Raw genomic sequence first — 20,301 nt, 5'->3', positions numbered from 1 at the left:
AACAGCAGAGTTGGACTGTTTTGAATAGGCTAGCGGTCTGTTGCTGAATTATTCCAACTGAAACATATATCAGCTCTTCTATAGCTTTTTTTTTTTTTTTTTTTTTTTCCTTGAAAAATAGAGGAACTTCAGGAATAAAAATACAATTTCAGAGTTATTAATGTTCTTGTAAAGACCTGTTCACAGCCTGGAATCCTAAGAAATGTGAGGAACCTTCCTAAGCAATCTTCAGTTTTTTAGAAAATAGACATATTGGTCAACTGCTGCCTGTTGTGTTTCTTTCCAGGTAGTGATCATTACTAGGATGGGTTTGGAGACATACACTTCCTAACATTAGTGCTTACATATGAAACCACTTGTCATTGCAAATGAACTGGGATATATGGCTGTTTTGAGCTGCTTTTATTTTTCTTTCTTCTTTTACAATGTTCAGTGATAGTGGCCAAATGTTAAAATAGCAATTGTCTTGGTGATCAGATCACCAAACATATCACATATAATTCCCTATTTTAGATGTTTAAACAAATTTATGCTTCTGATATTCAAAGCTCTGTTTCTGGAAGAACACAAACAACAATAAATGACATAAAATAAAATGACATAAAATGACATAAAATGACATAAAATGACATAAAATGACATAAAATAAAATAAAATAAAAGTAGGTCAATATGGAATATTACAAAAAAAAATAAACCTTCAAAATTACCAACTATGGAATCAAAGGTTGGAAAATGACTAGCAAAGACTCAGTTCAACAAAAAAAGTTCTGTATTTTGGAAGACCAAACATTAGTCAATGGGATCATACTAAAAATATTTCGGAAGAAGATATCAACCTTTGTTGGACTCTTTCAAAGAGTGAGAATTTGTAATTTTCTTTGGGTTTTGAGTGATATAATTTAACAGAGAGATCTAATAATTCACAATCTAAGAATATACAAGCAGGATATCTATGCAGGAATAAACTGGGCCAATAAAAATATGAAACACTGTTTAGATTGTGGTTCTGCAGAGGGCAATTTGGGAGCTACAGTGATTTAAATTAGACAAGATTCACAATCATCACACAGTTGAAAAAATATAACAAATACTGTTATATGTATATTTAAGGATTCACTGCACATTACAGTCCAATTTAGAATACTGTATCATATACAAGTGCAGGAACAGAAAAGACAGGAGTTTGACTCATCAGATAGCACATGAACAAGACCTATGAGGAAAATGTGGAAGAAATTGCTTGGGTTTTTTTAAGCAACAGAAGACTGAGTGGGAATATCAAGATATGTAAAAATACACAAAGAGAAGGGAGATCAGTTCTTTTCCACAGCCTTTGCAAATAATCCAGAAGTGTTAACTGAGGTAAGGAATTCTAATTCAAAGAAAACCTGAAGGAACAGTAAAGACAGAGGCTACAGCCACATAGGGGCAGTGGAAAATTTTCCCAAGGATCAGTTTGGTTAAGTCTCTATGAGTTATTCTCTTCTTGAACTAAGGATGGACTATGGTGACAAGGTCAACATCATAACACAGAATGCTTGATTCCAGGTGACAAAACAAAGACAGAGGAAGAAATATCATGTTACATTGATTCCTGGTTCTGTAGGAGGTGCCACAGGGTTTTTATATGTTAACAACACAGGGTTTTGTCCCCATGACCACAGTACCTTGTTTGAGGAATAAGATTGCTAGGAAGAGACAGGTTTATCTGAAAGAGCAGTTCAAGGACATCTTTGTCAACAGACATGTTATTGAGAAGGACATTAAAAAGGTGATCAGCACTTTTCATGCTGGAACCATAAATATTTTATGGTACAAATATTCATGTTAAAAGTATTTATGCTGGTAAACATTATCAGTTTGGCATATTATATGTAATAACACTTTGCTGTAGGTTTTTCATCTTCAAGAAAGATAACCAGGATGGCAAATATATATTGAAAGAACACATGTAGGGTGGGTTCGATGTGAGAATGTTGACCTACTCCCAAGAGAAATGAACTGGACATAGATGTGTATTTGAGCCTGCATGAAGGGTTAGTGAAATGTTTAGCTTGCTCCTATGCTGTGTTCTTCCTGGGAGCACAGTTGCATCCAAATATTTCAGATCTTAGTTTACTTTTGATCTTGAATACGGGCTTAAAGGCTGCCTTTAAAATAACATATAAAATGGAATCAACAGTAAAAACATATATGAGTAAAGATCACCAATTTATGAGGAATCTTGATAAGTAGTGAAAGCTGTATTAGTCAAATGTAGTTGAGGACTTCAATTCTGTATAACAATTTTATTATACTTCCACTTTCTTGTTTTGGGGTTTTTTTTGTTGTTGTTGTTGTTGGGTTGGGAACTTAGGACAACAGGGGACATCGTAGGTTATGGAGGCCAGTTCCACAAAGCAACAGACTGACAAAAAGCTAACCTGGAAGGGACAGCATAGATTTCTCTGGTTTGACCTTAATTATGCTTCAACCTGAACAGCACTGTTTTATTTCTCTTTTATTATATCTATGAGAGGAAAAATATGTTTCACTTCAGAAAGGAAGCCTTTGGGAAAAACAATGTGTTCTTAACCAAAAATCTATTCTCTGGATGTTACTTTCATCATTAACACTTAGTAATGTATCCTCTCAAAAAGTAGAGACTAATCATATTTCTGAACACAACAGCATGGCTAGAGTTGCTGGTAAATTACAACATCTGTGAAACAAACATTGGAATTACAGTTTACTTCATATTAATCTGCATGTATTCTACCCTCTATCATCAATATATGTTAACTACTATGGATTATCTACATTTAGAATGACCATCTGGAGTGATTCAAGTAGTGATGATTGTATGGTGCCTCTTAAAAATGTTCAGTCTAAGACTGAAAAGGGGATTCTTTGAAAGCTTGTCTGATACCTGACTTGTTTTGCATTCTGTGCAGGTTGGGCTCTCTATCTTATGTGACAACTGAACTGCATATTAGAATTCATAAATAAATTCTGCAAGAAAAAGGGAAAAGAACTCATGCATTGATCACACTGGGAAACTCCATTATTTATCTTAATTTGTTGTTACTGTGCAGACACAAATATCAACTGTATACAGATTATTTTTCTGGTATTTAGAAATGTATCACAGAGTGGCATTTCATGATGATTCTGAAGGCCTTTGAATTTGTTTTCTAAATGAGATAAGGTTGAAGGACTCTAAATATGACACAAAAATATGAAGATGTAAAATCATCTGCCTTTCCTAACATATGCAATTATTTTAATTTATTTATTTATTTTAATTTGTTATTTTAAAAAAAAAAATTCTAATTCTTTACATAAATAGTGTGGCACACTTTTACACTACCTGTTTCACAATTCATGTCCTGGGAGCATAATAGAAAAAATGAATTTTTTTTATCCGTTTTAATAATTACTTGAGGTATGTGGAAGGAAAGTGATCAGAAGAAGAGAAAAAAAAAAACCAACAAAACATTCAACAGAGACTCTGGCATTTTACATATGGATTTAAAAAAAAAAATAGTAACAGTAAAGTGATTTATTTTGTTCTTCCAGTCAAACTAAATGTGCTAATAGTTGTGCAAATATTAGAGGTGATATTTTGAATTAACATAGAGCAAAGCTATAGACATCTGGTGGGTTGACCTTGGCTGGCTGTCAGACCCCCACGTAGCCACCCTCTCACTCTACCTTCTCACCAGCACGGCAGGAGAAGAAAAGGTAAAAATGCTTACAGGTCAAGATAAAGACAGGTACATCACTTACCAGTTACTGTCACGGGTAAAACAGACTCAAATTAGGGAAAATTGGTTTAATTTAATTCATGTAGGTTTTCATAGTGAGAAACAAAGACAAATTAAAGCAACACCTTCTTCACCCCTGTTTCTTTCTTGAGGCTCAACTTCACTCCTTCATTCCCTACTTCTCCATCAGCTCCCCACCTCAAGCAGTGCAGGGGGGTGGGGAATGAGGCTATAGTCAGTCCACAGGAGCTCCTCTCCACTGCTCTTTCACAGTATTACAGTATGTTTCGGATTGGAAGGGACCTCAAAAGATCATCTAGTCCAATCCCCCTGCTGGAGCAGGAATGCCTAGGTGAGGTCACACAGGAACATGTCCAGGTGGGTTTTGAATGTCTCCAGCGAAGGAGACTCCACAACCTCCCTGGGCAGCCTGTTCCAGTGTTCTGTCACCCTCACTGAGAAGTTTCTTCCCAAATTTAAGTGGAACCTCTTGTGTTCCAGCTTGATCGCATTACCCCTTGTCCTATCATTGTTTGCCACCGAGAAGAGCCTGGCTCCATCCTCGTGGCACTCATCCTTTATATATTTATAAACATTAATAAGGTCACCCCTCAGTCTCCTCTTCTCCAAACTAAAGAGACCCAGCTCCCTCAGCCTTTCTTCATAAGGGAGGTGCTCCACTCCCTTAATCATCTTTGTTGCCCTACACTGGACTCTCTCCAGCAGTTCCCTGTCCTTCTGGAACTGAGGGGCCCAGAACTGGACACAATATTCCAGGTGTGCTCTCACCAGGGCAGAGTAGAGGGGAAGGAGGACCTCTCTTGATCTACTAACCACCCCTCTTGTAATTAAACCCCAGGATGCCATTGGCCTTCCTGTCCACAAGGGCACAGTGCTGGCTCATGGTCATCCTGTTGTCCACCAGGACCCCCAGGTTCCTTTCCCCTACACTGCTCTCTAATATGTAATTTCCCAACCTATACTGGAACCTGGGGTTGTTCCTGCCCAGATGCAGGACTCTACACTTTCCCTTGTTAAATTTCATTAGGTTATTCCCTGCTCAACTCTCCAGCCTGTCCAGGTCTCGCTGGATGGCAGCACAGCCTTCTGGTGTGTCAGCCACTCCTCCAAGCTTAGTGTCATCAGCAAACTTGCTGATAGTACACTCTATTCCCTCGTCCAAATCGTTAATGAATATATTGAATAATATTGGCCCCACTACTGACCCCTGAGGCACTCCACTAGATACTGGTCTCCAACTAGACTCCGCACCATTGACTACCACTCTCTGGCTTCTCTCCTGAAGCCAGTTTGCAACCCACCTCACTACTCTATTGTCTAGACCACACCTCCGCAACTTAGCTGTGAGGATGCTGTGGGAGACTGTGTCAAAGGCTTTACTGAAGTCAAGGTAGACCACATCCACCGCTCTGCCATCATCCATCCACCTTGTTACATTCTCATAAAAGGCTATGAGGTTGGTCAAGCATGACTTACCCTTAGTAAAGCCATGCTGACTGCCCCTAATAATCCTCTTATCCTTGATATGCCTTGAGATGGCACCAAGGATAAGCTGTTCCATTACTTTCCCAGGGATGGAGGTGAGGCTGACCAGTCTATAATTACCCGGGTCCTCCTTCCTGCCCTTTTTGAAGACTGGAGTCAAAACACTTTTTCCTTCTTCCTGTATGGGCTCTCCATTGGCCACATCCACCTACTCCAGTGTGGGGTCCACCATGGGCAGCAGTGTGGATATCTGCTCTGACATGGTCCTCTCCACAGGCACCTGGAGCACCTCCTACCCCTCCTTCTTCTCAGACTTTGGTGCTCCCAGGATTGTTTCTCACTTGTTTTCCCCCCTTACTCCTCATTTTACCCATGCAGTGTTTTGCACTTTCCTAAATATATTTTCCCCAAGGCACCACCACCTTGGCTGGGGGTTCAGCTGTGTCCTGCAGTGGGTGGTTGGAGCCTCTGGAACCAGCTGTGTCCAACACAGAGCAGACCTGGTCTCTTGTCACAGACACCCCCCTCCAGCCCCCGCTGCCAGGGCCTGGTCACCTGCACAACATACAGTGTGTCAAAGTACCTATAAGAAATAAAAAAATTGAGTTACCCTTTTATTTTGTAAGTTACATCAGGTTTTTGTTCTGTTGATGTCTACATTCCTTCGTTTAGCAACATATACAGAATTCTCATCTGTTGTAATTAAGCAACGTAGTTTACATGTGCTGACCTGACTTGTATGGCATGTGTTTTGTTATACCCAATGCATTTCTACTCTGTACTTTTTTCACTACTCTCCTCCAAAGTAGAAAACATCAGACAATAGATGGGAGATAATTGATGTACTCCCTATTGTATTAACACAACAAAATGTAAAAAAAGAAATCATAAAAATAGTAAAGTGACTCTAATACAAGAAAAACACTTGAAAATCTGTATATTGTTTGCATATTGCTATGAATGTCTTCTTACTTTCTGGAAGTACTTCCTACTGCATTTATTGTTTTATTTCTGCAATAAAGATGTGTTTGTAACACGGAATATGAGTGAAATTTAAATATTTGTAAATAAAAGACAGAAACTCTTGACTTATAGCTTCCTTTTTCAGGGGAATATGGATTGTAACACCTCTTGGTTTTAATTACAGAACAACATTCAGAGTGAAAGTTTCATGTGAGTAGGACACATAAATATGAAGAAAATTACAGTTCATCTTGCTTCTTTTGCAGGTTTTTCAGGACAGTACTGTGAAATAGAAATGAATGAGTGTGATTCAACTCCCTGCTTGAATGGTGCTGTCTGTCAGAATGATGTCAACAGCTATGATTGTTTTTGCCCTGAAGGTAAGTTGTTCAAAATAATTTATTTTCATTATCTTTGACAATTTTCAAAATTGCCTGCAGTCTGCAAAACATCTTCTTGACAGTCTTCAAAACCATTGTTAAAATTTCCTTTAATAGAATGTTATTCATTCTTTTCTGAAGTCTAATTTGCATTTTTGTCCATGAAAGTACCCAATAAAACAAGCACACTTATAAAGAAAGGAGACAGATATACTTGTAAGGGCTGCTTTTTTTTTTTTTTTTGACAAAAATCTCATGATCTAACAAAGTCTGAAGGAGCAGAGAAAACACAAATGTGCAGTACGTGAAATCCACAGAAAATGTAATTATTGAAGTTACAAAGAAAATATTTTATCCTGGTGTACTAACTTGGAGATTTGTGACTGAGCATAGCAAGCAAAGTACAATGGCCATAATAATGACCATAATATATCTTCAGTACAAAAATCTATTAAAATTTTCACAGGCAAAAATAATGTGATCTTCAGCACTTTTGGTCTGTGTCTTTAAAAATGCATGTTGCTCAGTGTTATCAGAAGAGTACAAACAAATGAGTGTTTTCAAGAAAAAAAGTAGTTAAAGGAAAAATCAAAACACTTAAAAACATTAAAAATTACAGTGTTTTTTCTGAGATACTTTCACAAATGGGTTTGTTCTGAATATTTATGCTTTTTTAAATTGGATTTTTATTTATAAATAAAGTCAAGGTTGTGGTTTATAATCTGGTACTTTGTTTCTGCATTTCAAACATTCTTATACTTGTTTGATTTTAATGTTCAAATAGTACTGTTTTGTAAGTACAGACTCATGTTGAGTTGATTTTATAGCTTACAATATTTCAGGTTTTTATATATTAATACAAGCATCCAAGTAGTGATGATAAGTTCAGAAACTCATCACAAAAGGTTAAACTGCTACAAATAATTCTCGTAAGTATGGCCTCTGTAATTTGTTAGTTTAAATTAGAAGCTAAAACAGATATTGGAAGGCAGTTAAAAATTAAACTCGGAAAAGACCATTCTGCTGTTTAGTCTGCTTGACTAGCTCATAAAAAAATAAATCTCAGCATCCACATCGATAGTTTTGTGGCTCACTTGTTACCTGTTAAATCTGGTTCTAATTAAACACTAAATGCAAATGAGAACTGTTACTGTATACATTATTAACAAACTAAAAGGGTAATTCTAAAGTTTTATGACTTAGGTATCAGTGGAAACCGGTTCCTTGGTCAGTTCAAGAAATTATGGGAATGTGCCTAGCACTGAGTGTGCTGATGGCTTAGCATTAGTCATGGTTTTCCCACAGCCATGGCCTGTGACAGCACTAATGATAGTCATTTTGTAGCATGACCATGAACTAAAATACGTTTACGAGAGCATAAAATGTCAGATATCAGCGTGAAGATTCTCCAGCAATTTCAAGTACAAAAAGCAATGTTGGACTTCTGAGTTTTCTAAAAGTCACTGTGACACAAGAAACAGACAAAAAATGGAGAAGTAACTATTTGAGAATTGATTTTTAAAACTATAATCAGATATCCAAACCCCAGCATCAATTATATTCATCTGCAATGTTCTCAAAATGGCAGAACATATATAGATCCTTAAGTCTCTGCTAAACAAAAAGTTCAACTAGATTAATGAAAATACTGAATCCTAAACTTGTTATTTGATATCAATTATTGCCTCCTTTTAAAATACATGGGATGGTCAGACATATTTTCCTATTAATTGAAAAAAAAAAAAAAAAGAAAAGCTTTTAGAAAGATCTTTCACTAAGACTTCAAGATATCAAGATAATTTTATTACAAGAGTAAACTGAAAACAATCTATTTTTTAGACAAAGACCAAAAAAAAAAAACCAAACCCATATACATGCTTCAGAAAATAAGGCACAGATAGAGCTGAATAATACATAGCTCTTCGGTTTTTTTTTTCCAACTAAGGATTTGAAGGTCTGAACTGTGAAATCAACTTTGATGAGTGCACTTATGGCTTCTGTAAAAGCAATTCAACTTGTTTAGACCTGGTTGCAGACTACAGTTGTGTTTGTCCTCCAGGATTCACTGGTAAGATTTATTTTAATTCTGGAAAAGACATTAAATATTTAAACTTTTCTGAAATTAAAACCATTTTAATTGCATTTTGTTCTATGTTTTAGCATTAATAATATATTCAACACAGTGTTGTGTGCTGTTGAGAATCTATTTTAAAATCCCTACTAATATGATAAAAATTGAAAGCAGTGTGTATACTGTTTGATTAATTGATGGAATGCAAATCTGTATTTTGCCTAGAAAAAAAAGTGTTCAAAAAACACCTAGTCCATGAAAAATAGGTGAGCATTGATAGCTATAGCTGATGCTGTTTGTCTTCAGAAGATTATATCACAGTCATATGTGATTGAAACAGAAATAAGAATACAATTTTAGCAAGAGGACACTTTGTTCTCTTCACAAAAGATGCCATCAGATCCTTATGGTAAATTGCTCATAAATTGCACAATTATTTATGTGTCTAAGAGGCTTAAGAAAATAACTCCTGCATCAGTAGCAGTCTTCATGGTCCTGCTTTCTGTCAGAAGCAGCTAATAGGATCATGGGGAAATCAGTACAATTGTCTCAAAAAATAGGCGATCTTAACAACTAATATGCTGTGATGTCAGGGACTGGAACACACTGACTTTCAGCTGCTGGGCTCAGAGAGGCAAATGGAGCATTAGTCAGAAGCAGTAACAGGAAAACAAGCAGTGTCAGTCTCCAAAATCATACACAGGTAGTGGGTGTTGTAATAAAAAGCCAAACAGGTATGTACAGAGAGCTCAAAATCTGTGGTGACCAATTGAAAAGAATGAAAGAAGGAATAAACAAAAACAAACAAACACCAAAAAACAAACAAACAAAAAAACCCCCAAAAAACAAAGAGATCTGTTATGGAGAAATGAAAGGTTAAAGAAGCAAGTAGAGTAGTGAAGGATGAGGAGGCAAAATTAAGTTAGAAGTAAACAAAGCATTTCAAGTTGATAGTAACACCAGCAACATCCAGCTTAGGAGCGTATTTTTTCAATAGTTAAAAATAGGCAGATGGAACATAAGGAATATATGATGATACACAGAAATTTAGAATCTGTGAAAGTGATAATAGTTGCAGTTCCAACAGATGTCTGTGATTTTACTTGATTGATTCATGCCAACATATTCTAAAATTATTCAGCATCACAAAACAGAGATGTGCTCTATTTCCTACAAGATCACATTCTCCTTTTCTTCTTTTATAACTGGCTTTGCTGTCATGAGTTTGCATAGCATATGCTTCTTTTATGTCAGTCATGAAAATAATGGAGCTAATTACAAAGTATTTGTTCATATAAATGTAAGCATTTTTAATGCAATAATTTTAAAAGAAAGAGCTTTACAAACTTAATGGTTTATTACAACGACAAAAATGGAACACATCTAACTTTTCAGTAGTAGGTTCTAAACAGTCAGTTTGAACTAGGGAACACAGGTAAAGCTGTTCCTGTGAAAATACAGTTACACTACTTTGGGATATGATGGAATCCGCATTACTGAACCAGAACCATAAACTAATGTGTGGGTGTCACTAAGGCAACCTGGAATAGGGTATGTTCTCCATAGGAGGAATACTTCAGACTTATGGAAATTGGCTTTTTTTGTGAGACAGGACAACTCCCACAAGAAAACAAATCAGCCTGTCTACTGACTGGAATTGGAAGTGTGGTTAAGAATCCTCCTGATTACACTGAATATTTTCATCTGTGTTCATTCAATTTGTATAATAAATGCACAGCCAGCCATCATGGATGTCATTAGATCTCCTCTCTCCAGGCCTTCTAACAACTGCTTCAACCTGCCTAGAAAGAGTCTTCAATGCAACATACTGAATATTTGAGCTTTTATCTTCTAAGAAAAGCAAACAATGGTAAAAGGACATTTCATGCCCTTCTGAGTTCTTGGACTGATGGATGTAGTCCAAGATACACACATAGTGATATACTCAAAATCTTTTCAAGAACAAAAAGAAACATAATGTATATGTAGGATTATTTTGTTTATTCAATTACTATTTAAGCAATATAGATATCCATATTACAGGATGAATGTAGAAAAGCACCATCAAAATTGTTATACTAGAAAACCTATTAATATCTACCCATTTTCTGTAGTGTTATGTTCAACTTTATCACGTCCCTCTGGGTCCTACAGATGATGTTTTCAGTCTTCTCAAGAAGGAGTGGAGGAGTTTAGACCTTAGTCACTAGCATCTTGAGCCCTTTCCTAAGAGAAAGATGATGTTCCTGGTGGGGGTTTCTTCCTCCTTAGTCAGGGGTCTAGCTTGGGTTATTTTTATACTTTTATACTTTCTCTTTTATACTTATTTTTATACTTTACACTTTCTTATCCTGCACTGCCAGCTGCAGTCTGGCCATGGTCTCCAGTCCCTGCATCCCCAAGCACACAAAGGGCTATGGTTTACCAGGCAGTGACTGTGTTGGAGGGTGTCACCCCTGCCCAGCAGGGTCACCCCCAGCACGGAAGCTGGAGCAGGGAGGCAGCAGTCACTGGGCCCAGCACAGGGGTTAAATCAGAGACACCAGCTCAGGCCATGGTGAGGCTGAGCCCCTGCACTGCTGGGTCAGCGCACAGCTGGGCCTCCCCTGCTGAGGGCAGAAATCGTATTTACCGGGCTACAACAGTTATCTATGAACAAGGAGGCACAAGTTAGAAAGTTCATAAACAGGTCTGCTAACTCCCTGACAATCACATCTTGTATTTTTCTCATGAGATTTGATTAAGGAAGTAAAATTTGGAAAAGTCCAGTAAACGTATAAGGCTGGTTTTCTGTTTTCATTTTTTTCAAGACATTTTTGTTTTCCTTTTGTTTTGTAAATGAAGTTTAGCTATAGCATCTGAGCTGGATGAGTACATAAACTGTCTTAGGCCTAGCTGTTTGTTTGTCTTGCCATTTACTAGTTCCATGTCAGGTGGCATCACTGTTGTTTGGTATTATGTGCCTTTCTTGTACACAAACACTCTGCTGAAAAGGCAGTGTTGGACAGAAATGAGAGATGCCTGTTCAAATGGAACTGGCCTTTTAAAATGCTTTTTGAAGATCAAATCTAGATAATTCCCTCTGGTATGTCTCATACTGTAAGCTTTAGGAATCCTATAGTAGCCATTGTGGCTAAAGAAGTGGTGCCTTCAACACCGAATATTTGAAAACCCAGATTATAAAAGGATGTGCAGTGTCTTGTAGTTCAGCTCACTCCATCATGAGGCAAAAAAGTGACACCTTTTTTTGTGCTTTCAAAAATCTTTTCTTGTGCATCTTTTTAATAATGTTTTCTAAGCTTTGTTTTCAGTAAGCCTGCAAAAGCTGTTCTATTTTAGACATTTTTTGGCTGACTCAGATGTTTTTTGTTAACATCAGGACCACTGCACAGTTTAAAACTATTGTGTCATTCCATCCTCCATTCCACATTACTCATCTTCAGTGCTGTCCTCAATGACTGAAAGGAAAAAATTGACCTGAGACCTCTATTGGTGCTTCCCAATCACTAAAGTCAGTCACAGATAGTCGGTATCGCTTATATCTCATGCATCAGGTTATTGTTCCATATCAGCGTCCCTTACAGAAACACCCAAAAGCCAGGTATTCTTTTCTCTGATGTCTCCTGATGACCAAGTTCATATAAACAACATGGCTGAATCTGATCTCCAGTCAGAGCGCTAATGGTTTTCAAACCAACCCTAATCCTGGAAGCTGAAAGCTGAACAGGCTGGGATGGTTCCCCCTACTCCTGGACAGCAGAGCTGTCACTCATAGTGGGCCCGTGGCAGCATGAGAGCAAAGGGCTGCCTTTGCCCCTGCTCCGCTGGGAAGGTGCTGATGGAATATGTGGATATGTATTCAATATGTGTTTCTCTGGTTCTTAGAGAATGTTTATCATCATGCCTACTGTTTAAGAATACGTGCTTCCCCTGCAAGGAACTCAGGTATAAAACACTGAGTGGGGAAAAAAAAAAAAAAAAGGCAAAAAAAAAGATCAGTAGAGCACAGAAAAGTATGTTTAAGTTTCACTATGCTGCAAATTATATGGTATAAAAAATTTTACAAACTAATACATAAAAAATATTAAATTGCATGAAGGCAAACCAAATCAATAATAGTTCCGTAGCAATCTTTTTTCCAGTCACCTAAAAATAAGCAAAGTCCCTTTTTTGGTGAGAAATCAAATGGCACATTTCTCCAATACCTTTCCACTTCCAAATACTAAGCATGATTTCTTTAAATAAGAAGGTGAATAGTAACAGTTGGAATCATCTAAAAAAAAAAAAGATAAACTAATTCTTTAATCAAAAATTTAATTAGTTTATATGGGATTTACTTTATCATTGCTCTACTGGATGTATTGTGAGATTATTTTTCTATTTCAGTTTATCCCCTGTATTTTAGATAAAATGCATTTTTTCAATAGTGGTGCCAATTGTCATACATAATATAATTTATGTAGAACATACATTAATATCTTTCTGGGAATGATTTGTATTTAATTAATTTTAGATAAATTGGAACATAATAATTTAAACTGAACAGTCCTTCCCAAATAAAAAGTGAAAAGCAGTCATGTCTACAAAAGCTGCTACAGTGATTAAAGTACATGCAGAAGAGTCTAGGAAAACATGGTTGAAATTCTTACTCTTCCTGAGTTACAGTGGGAAATTAACCAATTTTTTCCTTACCTCCACACTTTTTCTGTAAACAATTTCTCTTTTCATGAGTTTCCTATTTATATTATAAACAGTTAAAATAATGGGTGAAATCACAGTATGAACAGGAATATGTCAAGACAGTGAGCACAATTTTTCTTTTTACATCTGAGTGCATCTGTAAAAATAATGTATGGATATCAAGACAGAATTTCCTGCTGCATCAAGGTTTTTATTATAAGTGCCTCCATTAACCTGTTAGGACTAAGCTTTCTGTTATGACATAAGCAATTAGTGCATGAACTCTGACATAAGAAAATCTGTTTTCAGCCAACTTCCCCAGTACACATTTTCCATCCTTCTCAGATAATCTCTTAATGAATTTTGGAAATGAAAGGAGCATCTTACATAAGACCAGTTTTCTCTGGGGTTTTTTTATGGTGGATGGTTCTTCTAATGAAAAAATCCACCAAATCATTGATCTTGGAGAAAGTCTGTTGTTCAACTCTGGCCTTGCAATACCAACTAGCATTGTAACAGGTTTTCATACTAAATTATATTTCCAAGTATATACTCAGCTGTGTTTTTAACAAGTGATAAAATTTACTTTTGGGCACCCTATTCTTTGACAGAACCATTCTATAAAAGGTATGACACTATCAGTTTTAATATGACCACACTCAGTAGTAGCCATATTTGGTCTCATCTTCAGTAACACAGCTGAAGTTTTTTGTTCTTCGCTCTTTGGCCTTTTCCTTTGTCTTGATTTTTTCTCTTTTTTTCACACCTTTCTCTTTCTCGGTTCTGCAACTCCCTGTAACTAGTGATTTTTCTATATTTGGAGCATTTTACATATGCTAAGTATCTGTTCTAGTTCCATTTTGTTATCCCTAGAACTATTTTTGTGCAACTCCTGTCTTTGCTTCACTACCAGTAACTGGCCATGCACTAGCCGTTAGTAGCCTTGGAGTCTCCTGTACCACCCTATAAATGCACCTTCAAGGCCTCTGCTCTTTCCCCTGTGCTTCTTCACACTGTAGCCTTACTCTAGGGTCATAATTAGTTCATTCTATACAGTGTAAGTACTTGTTATTCCTGTCCACACCTTATTAACAATAAACAGCATGATGCAATTGTATAAAAAAAAAAAAAAACAAATGAGACAAGATCCACCTGGCTACCTGAGGTCTCTGGTGTTAACTTGACACCAAATCTGCGGCCCAGTACCAGCACAGCAATTTCATATGTACAGGGCTACAGGGCTTCAGTCGTAACAATGGGGACATGAACCCACAGCTTGGCTGACTTCACTTTGACAGGAGGTTGACCAGAGACTACTGCTTGCTGAGATCTAAGGAGTCTTGAGACAGGAGAGGAAAAGTGTTAAATACAGGCTGATGTTTTTAAAACTGTTTATAAAACTTTTATAAGAAGATTTTTCTTTCCTTTACATTTTTACAATCAGGCAAGAAACAGAATTGTATAGATTATTTGCTCTTGTAACAGCAGAGCAGCACCTGACAGCCACTTTTCCCAAGAACCTTCAAAGACAGGACATACACATTCCACATGATGATTATGCTGCAGGGCTCAGTTGCCTTGGGGTAGGTTATTGCTGTTATAAAAATATGTCTGTTTCGCAGAATTGTCTTGATGTTTTCCCAGGAAAGACACACAGAAGACTACAGGATGAGTGAGTTTATTCTGGAAGTCTTCTAACAACCTTTAAATTGCTGGTTGTGTGCTCTACATTAGGTCTATATACCAGAAGGCTGTTAGTGTTGTCCATTAACCACCTTGTACTGAACCTAATTAATTAGTTTTGATTAAAGCACACATTGATTTGAAAAACGTTCAATCCTGATTTGAATGCATGAAGAGAAGCTAGAATTTCACTCGTATTTTTTTTCCTAGTAGTAATCATCATCAGATTTAGAAGTTTATATTAAATATTTTATTTACATTTTTTTCTCAACTTCAAGCTATTGAGTCTCATTATCTTTTCTACCAAAATGGAAAAGCCTCTTATTGTCCAGGTATTTTCTCTTTGTAAAAACACTTTTACACTGTAATCAAGTCACTTCTTGTTTTTGTTTGTTCTAAATGAAACAGATGGAGCTCTTTAAGCCTTTGCTAACAGCACGCTTTTTCAGTTGTTGAATAAATTGTGTAGCTTTCCCTGTATTCTTCCCACTTATTTTTTAATATGGAACACTGTAGTCAATGTTTTATGCAGAGGTATTTTACACATAAATAGTCCTTGTTTTTTTTAAATACATCTCAGAATCATTTTTATTATTTATTTTGCTGCATCACTGCAAAGCACTCGTATGTTGAGGTCCTCAGCAGTCTGTTTCAGATCACTTTTGTTGTTTATTCACACGCAGTTCAGCTACAGTTCAGTAACTATATCCTACATATCTTCTTCTTTGCTTGTATCTGGCAGCTGCAAGTGACCAGAAGTGACCTGCAGTACACTGAAAAATGTACTGTCTAACTATATAAAAGTCATGACAAGATTTCAGTTACTGCATATGCTTGCTCTCCTGTAGTAGGGAGATCCAGGAAAGGAAGTGAGAGTGGAAATGCAGACTTTGTTTCAAAATCAGTATTGAAATAGTAGAATAAGACCTTTTCATTCATCTACAGAAAAAGGGGCTCAGGCAAGTATGAAGTAGCTCATTTGTCTCGTTTTGATTTTCTCATGAGAAATACTTGAGGTGTGAATACAGGTTGAACGTGATAAGAGCTGTGCTGCTCTTCGTAAGAGCAGGACTTTCTGTCTAACTCTCTGTATTTTTAACCACGTAATTCTATTGTGTGGATGAAGAATGTCTTTCTTCTGGCTGCTAGTGTAAATATTCTTCTACACCCTGAGTATCCTCTGTTTCTTTGGCTACTGCATACCTGGTGTCATTTCTGTCTTTTCTGACTAATACAGAAATGCATTATAATTGAGAGACAGAATGGAGATACAGATTTGGATAGTAGCACTAGGTTCCAATGTGGGTGTTCTGTTATCACACACCAAGTAACTGAAGACCTTTCCTATCCTATTTTAGATTTCCTAGACTTTTTCATATAGATGACTCTTGGTAATTCCTTACATGACCATAGATTTGGAATATTTGTCCTGTTTTACCTCACCATGAGGCACAGCAAATTTCCAAACAATCCAACTCACTGCATAAGCATATAAACCTTTGAGCTTTCTTCTGCATTATAAACAGGGTGTGTGCTCTGTAAATTATATAATCATAGCACTGGAAGAAAACATTACACATCATCTATTCCAACTACATCCCAGCAGAAAACATACCAAACTTGTCATTTGGGATATAACTCACCTTAAAGAAGTCCAACACCATTCCTTACTTTCCCCAGGCAATCTTTCCAGAGTGTTATAATATTAATCATTATATTAACCATTAGAAGGAGTTCCTTAAGATCTAATCTGACTTTCACTGAAGTTTAAATGCATTACTTCCTGTCCACTACGAACATGGAAAACTAGACATTTGCAAAAGCCTTTTCTTATTTTATGAATGTCATCATATTTCTATTCAAATCTTCTTTATTCAGGCCTTACAAGACCATTCATTTTTTTTTCCTAAGTCACGCTTTCAAGTTTTTTGTAATTACTGTCACGCTCATCTGGACTGTCCACGTTGTCCACGTTTCCCTAATGCAGCTTGCTGCACAGTGCAAAGCACTCCAAATGCGGTTTTACTCTATCTAGATGAAAATCAAAGAATTGTTTTATGCTTCTAACTGGGTATGTTCCTTTTTATTTATCCCAGCACACTGCTCGATCTGGAAAAAAATTCTGGGGTTTGCTCCTATTTAACTTGTGATTTGCTGTATGATATCTTCCACTTGTTCTGACTGATAACATTTCTAATTTCAAACTCTATCTCCCATTTATCAAAAGTATGAAGACTTCTAATCCTGTCCTCCAAAGTACCTTTTTGCATTGCCATCAAAAATCTTACTATGTTGCCCATCATCCAGACCACTGTTCAAAAACTTGAGTGGAACTAGATGAACAGTACATCTCTTTCAAAATATGTGCGATACATTTGTCCATCTGTTTTGTAGTAAAATCACTGATAACTAAAGTATGAATAATACATTACGAATATTTTTACTCACCTGATAGTATTCTCTTGTAGTTCACATCACATTATTAGGATTTCACAGAAGACACCAGTAGAAACATTACTGAAGTCAAGGAATATGGCACATGACACTTTTTTTTTTTTTTTTTTAATTCACAAGGTAACTCTGGTATAGAAAGGAATTGATTTGTTTATATAAGGCTCATTTTTAATACATTATTTAATATCTACAGGTTCTTACAACTAATCAGTTTGGTAACTTTTTTCCCATATTTCCTTCAGGAACTGAAATTACAGAAATGGATCTATAAATTCACAACTCTGTCTTTTACTCCTTTTTAAAGGCTGAATTTATTGAGTCTTCAGGTACTTTACCTGTCTTTCACAAGTTCACAAAGAAAGCTACTGAATTTTTATCAGCTCACTCTTGAAGTACCCAAGGGTGAAGTTCATCAGATCAGCCTATTTGAACATCTAACTCATCTGACAGCTCTCCAGCCTGCCTTCTTTATCCAACACTGAAGTTTTGCCCTTTAATCGTATGTATCAATTATGATAACGATCTGCGACCTTTCTACTGATGAAGCAAAAGAAGCATTGAACAATTTGGCATGATTATCATTATCAGTAGCCATCCTTTCCCGTTGAATGGCATTGAATTCCTTCATCTTTAATGCTGAAGTACTTACAGCATGATTTGCCATTACACTGACCATCCCATGATAGTTACATCACATACAGTGCTTTTGTTGGTCTCATTTTAAGCCTACACATTTATGTTGTACTTCTTAGGTTTTTCTTAGTAATCTGACCTTTTTATTTTTTGTTAGACATTTTCATCCTTTCAAAAAAAAAGTGCAAAGTTGGTCTCATAATACCCAGTGTCTTTTTCCACATAAAAAGATAGTTTATCTTGGTGTACTTAAAAAAGCATAACTTTCCTAATTATATTTTTATTTTAGTACAGCCTTCCATGGGGTTTCACATCAGAGATTTTCTACATTCTTTGCATTCTATTTTTCTGAATTCCTTTGATTTTATGTTGTTCAGCTCCCTCTCCTCTCCCTTCCCATGGATCTCAACTGATCTCACCCAAGTTCTTCATATTCCTCTCTTCACATTCAGGGAGTACTCTTCCTTTTTACTTAGAATCAAATCCAAGAAAATCTCAATTTGTAGTTGTGTTTTTCACTACTGCATGAAAAAAAAAAAAAGAAGTCAATAGCACATGCATCCTTGTATTTTTGAATTACTATTCCTTTTCAAAATGTTGTTTTCCATCACTTTCAGAATAGAATGCAAATGACCATTTTGCTCACTCACATCAGTAACAGCTACAGTTTTCCTCCTCTGTTACTCAAATAGGTATGGGTATGCATAGAAGCCCTTAACCTTTACAGTTATCTCTTGATTTTGAATCCGTTTTGGATCAGAAACATCCCAGTATCATTTATACCAGGCTAGAGTTTGCTTTAAATTAATGTAGTGCACAATAGAGAGATGAGCGACTGTGGATTTTCTTTGGTATGCCAAATGAGTTAATTGTTTTCATAAGCCACCTATTCTCTTGTCTTCTAAATATTCCCCTCTATATGTCTTCTATATATTCTTCTGTATTTTTGTTGTTTCATCTTTTAATTGATTTTAATTGTATCTCAATTAAATGTCTTTAAAAGAAGAAAAATGAAGAAACAGCTAGTAAATTTGTAGGTTTCTGTTGGGATCTGAAAAGTGGCTTTATTCATCTAAACAAGGAAGCAACCTTGATAAATATTTTTCTTAGTGTCACTGAGTTTATTAAGTGTCTAAAATAGTCTTTAAGTTGTGGCATATAATTCTAGTAATTATGGTGTTGAAATGTAATGCTAGAATACAAAAATAATAATTTGGAAATTTGTTAACTATCAGCTATGATGTATGAACATCTCTAGTTTTAAAGCTGTCATGCAGAAATAAAATAGTGTTCCCAACCTGGAAAAGTTAAACTATGCAGTTGTCATTTGTACTGTGAAGTAACTTTTCTGCTTTCCCAAACCCAAAAATGATTTATGGTTTTAATGTTTCATTTTCTTTTCTGTCAGACAAAAACTGTTCCACAGATGTTGATGAATGTTTCTTCAAGCCCTGCAAAAATGGAGGCGATTGCCATGATTTGATTGGTGAATTTTACTGTAGCTGTTTGCCAGGTAAGAAGTCAGGTGATGTTTAGGTGAGAAATATTCCGTGATATTTAAGAAAGAAATATAATTATTCATAAGCAGACAACTAAGTAGTAATTTATTTTCCTGAAAAGAGAGGACTGAGCAGATATTCTTTAATCCTACTCTACCATTGCTATGCTGCTGGTGCCAGCAAAATTTGTTTACAAAACAGAGCTCATGTACCAGAGGTCCTGCCTTGCAAACTGATGAATGAAGTCTTAGAAATCAACCAACACTTGTAGTGGTATTCACTCCAGAATGCTTGAGGCATTCTGGAATATATTATACTTGTATAGTATAACAAATTGTTGATTTTTTTTCCTACTGTCATTATTGTGGGTCAACTAGTCATCATCTGCCTGAAATGCAGAATATAAAATGTGAAACAGTAGTACTTTTTCAGTTGCAGTTTTTTTCATATTCTTAAGTCACTTACATTGCACTAAACCTTGTTCCATCATGTCAACTTAGCAATATAATGATAAAATCATCAAGTTTATCTTTGGACAGAAATATTTGCTTATAATGGACAGGAAAAAGATGTGGTGAAAATGATGATGTCCCTATGAGAATTATGTATGTTTTTATGTAAGAGATATAAAAATGTATGCAAACTGTTTAAAGCCTAATATGTAAATAGCTTGAAAGTTATTGA

The 20,301-nt window shown here is 36.0% G+C and overlaps 1 protein-coding gene across 1 annotated transcript in view; it reads left to right on the top strand.

Moving 5' to 3' along the window:
- Window positions 1–20,301, top strand: part of EYS (eyes shut homolog) — a gene marked incomplete at its 5' end in the record, with an annotated part of 675,648 nt that overhangs the window by 94,205 nt on the left and 561,142 nt on the right. The window contains 2 exons of the mRNA XM_080341398.1: window positions 8,543–8,665; window positions 19,527–19,631. Of these exons, the coding sequence (XP_080197524.1) occupies window positions 8,543–8,665; window positions 19,527–19,631 (228 nt within the window). The remainder of the gene's footprint in view (window positions 1–8,542; window positions 8,666–19,526; window positions 19,632–20,301) is intronic.

The sequence above is a fragment of the Nesoenas mayeri genome, assembly GCF_963082525.1.
Source record: "Nesoenas mayeri genome assembly, chromosome: 3".
NCBI lineage: Eukaryota > Metazoa > Chordata > Aves > Columbiformes > Columbidae > Nesoenas > Nesoenas mayeri.
This window is presented reverse-complemented; position numbering and strand designations above follow the sequence as displayed.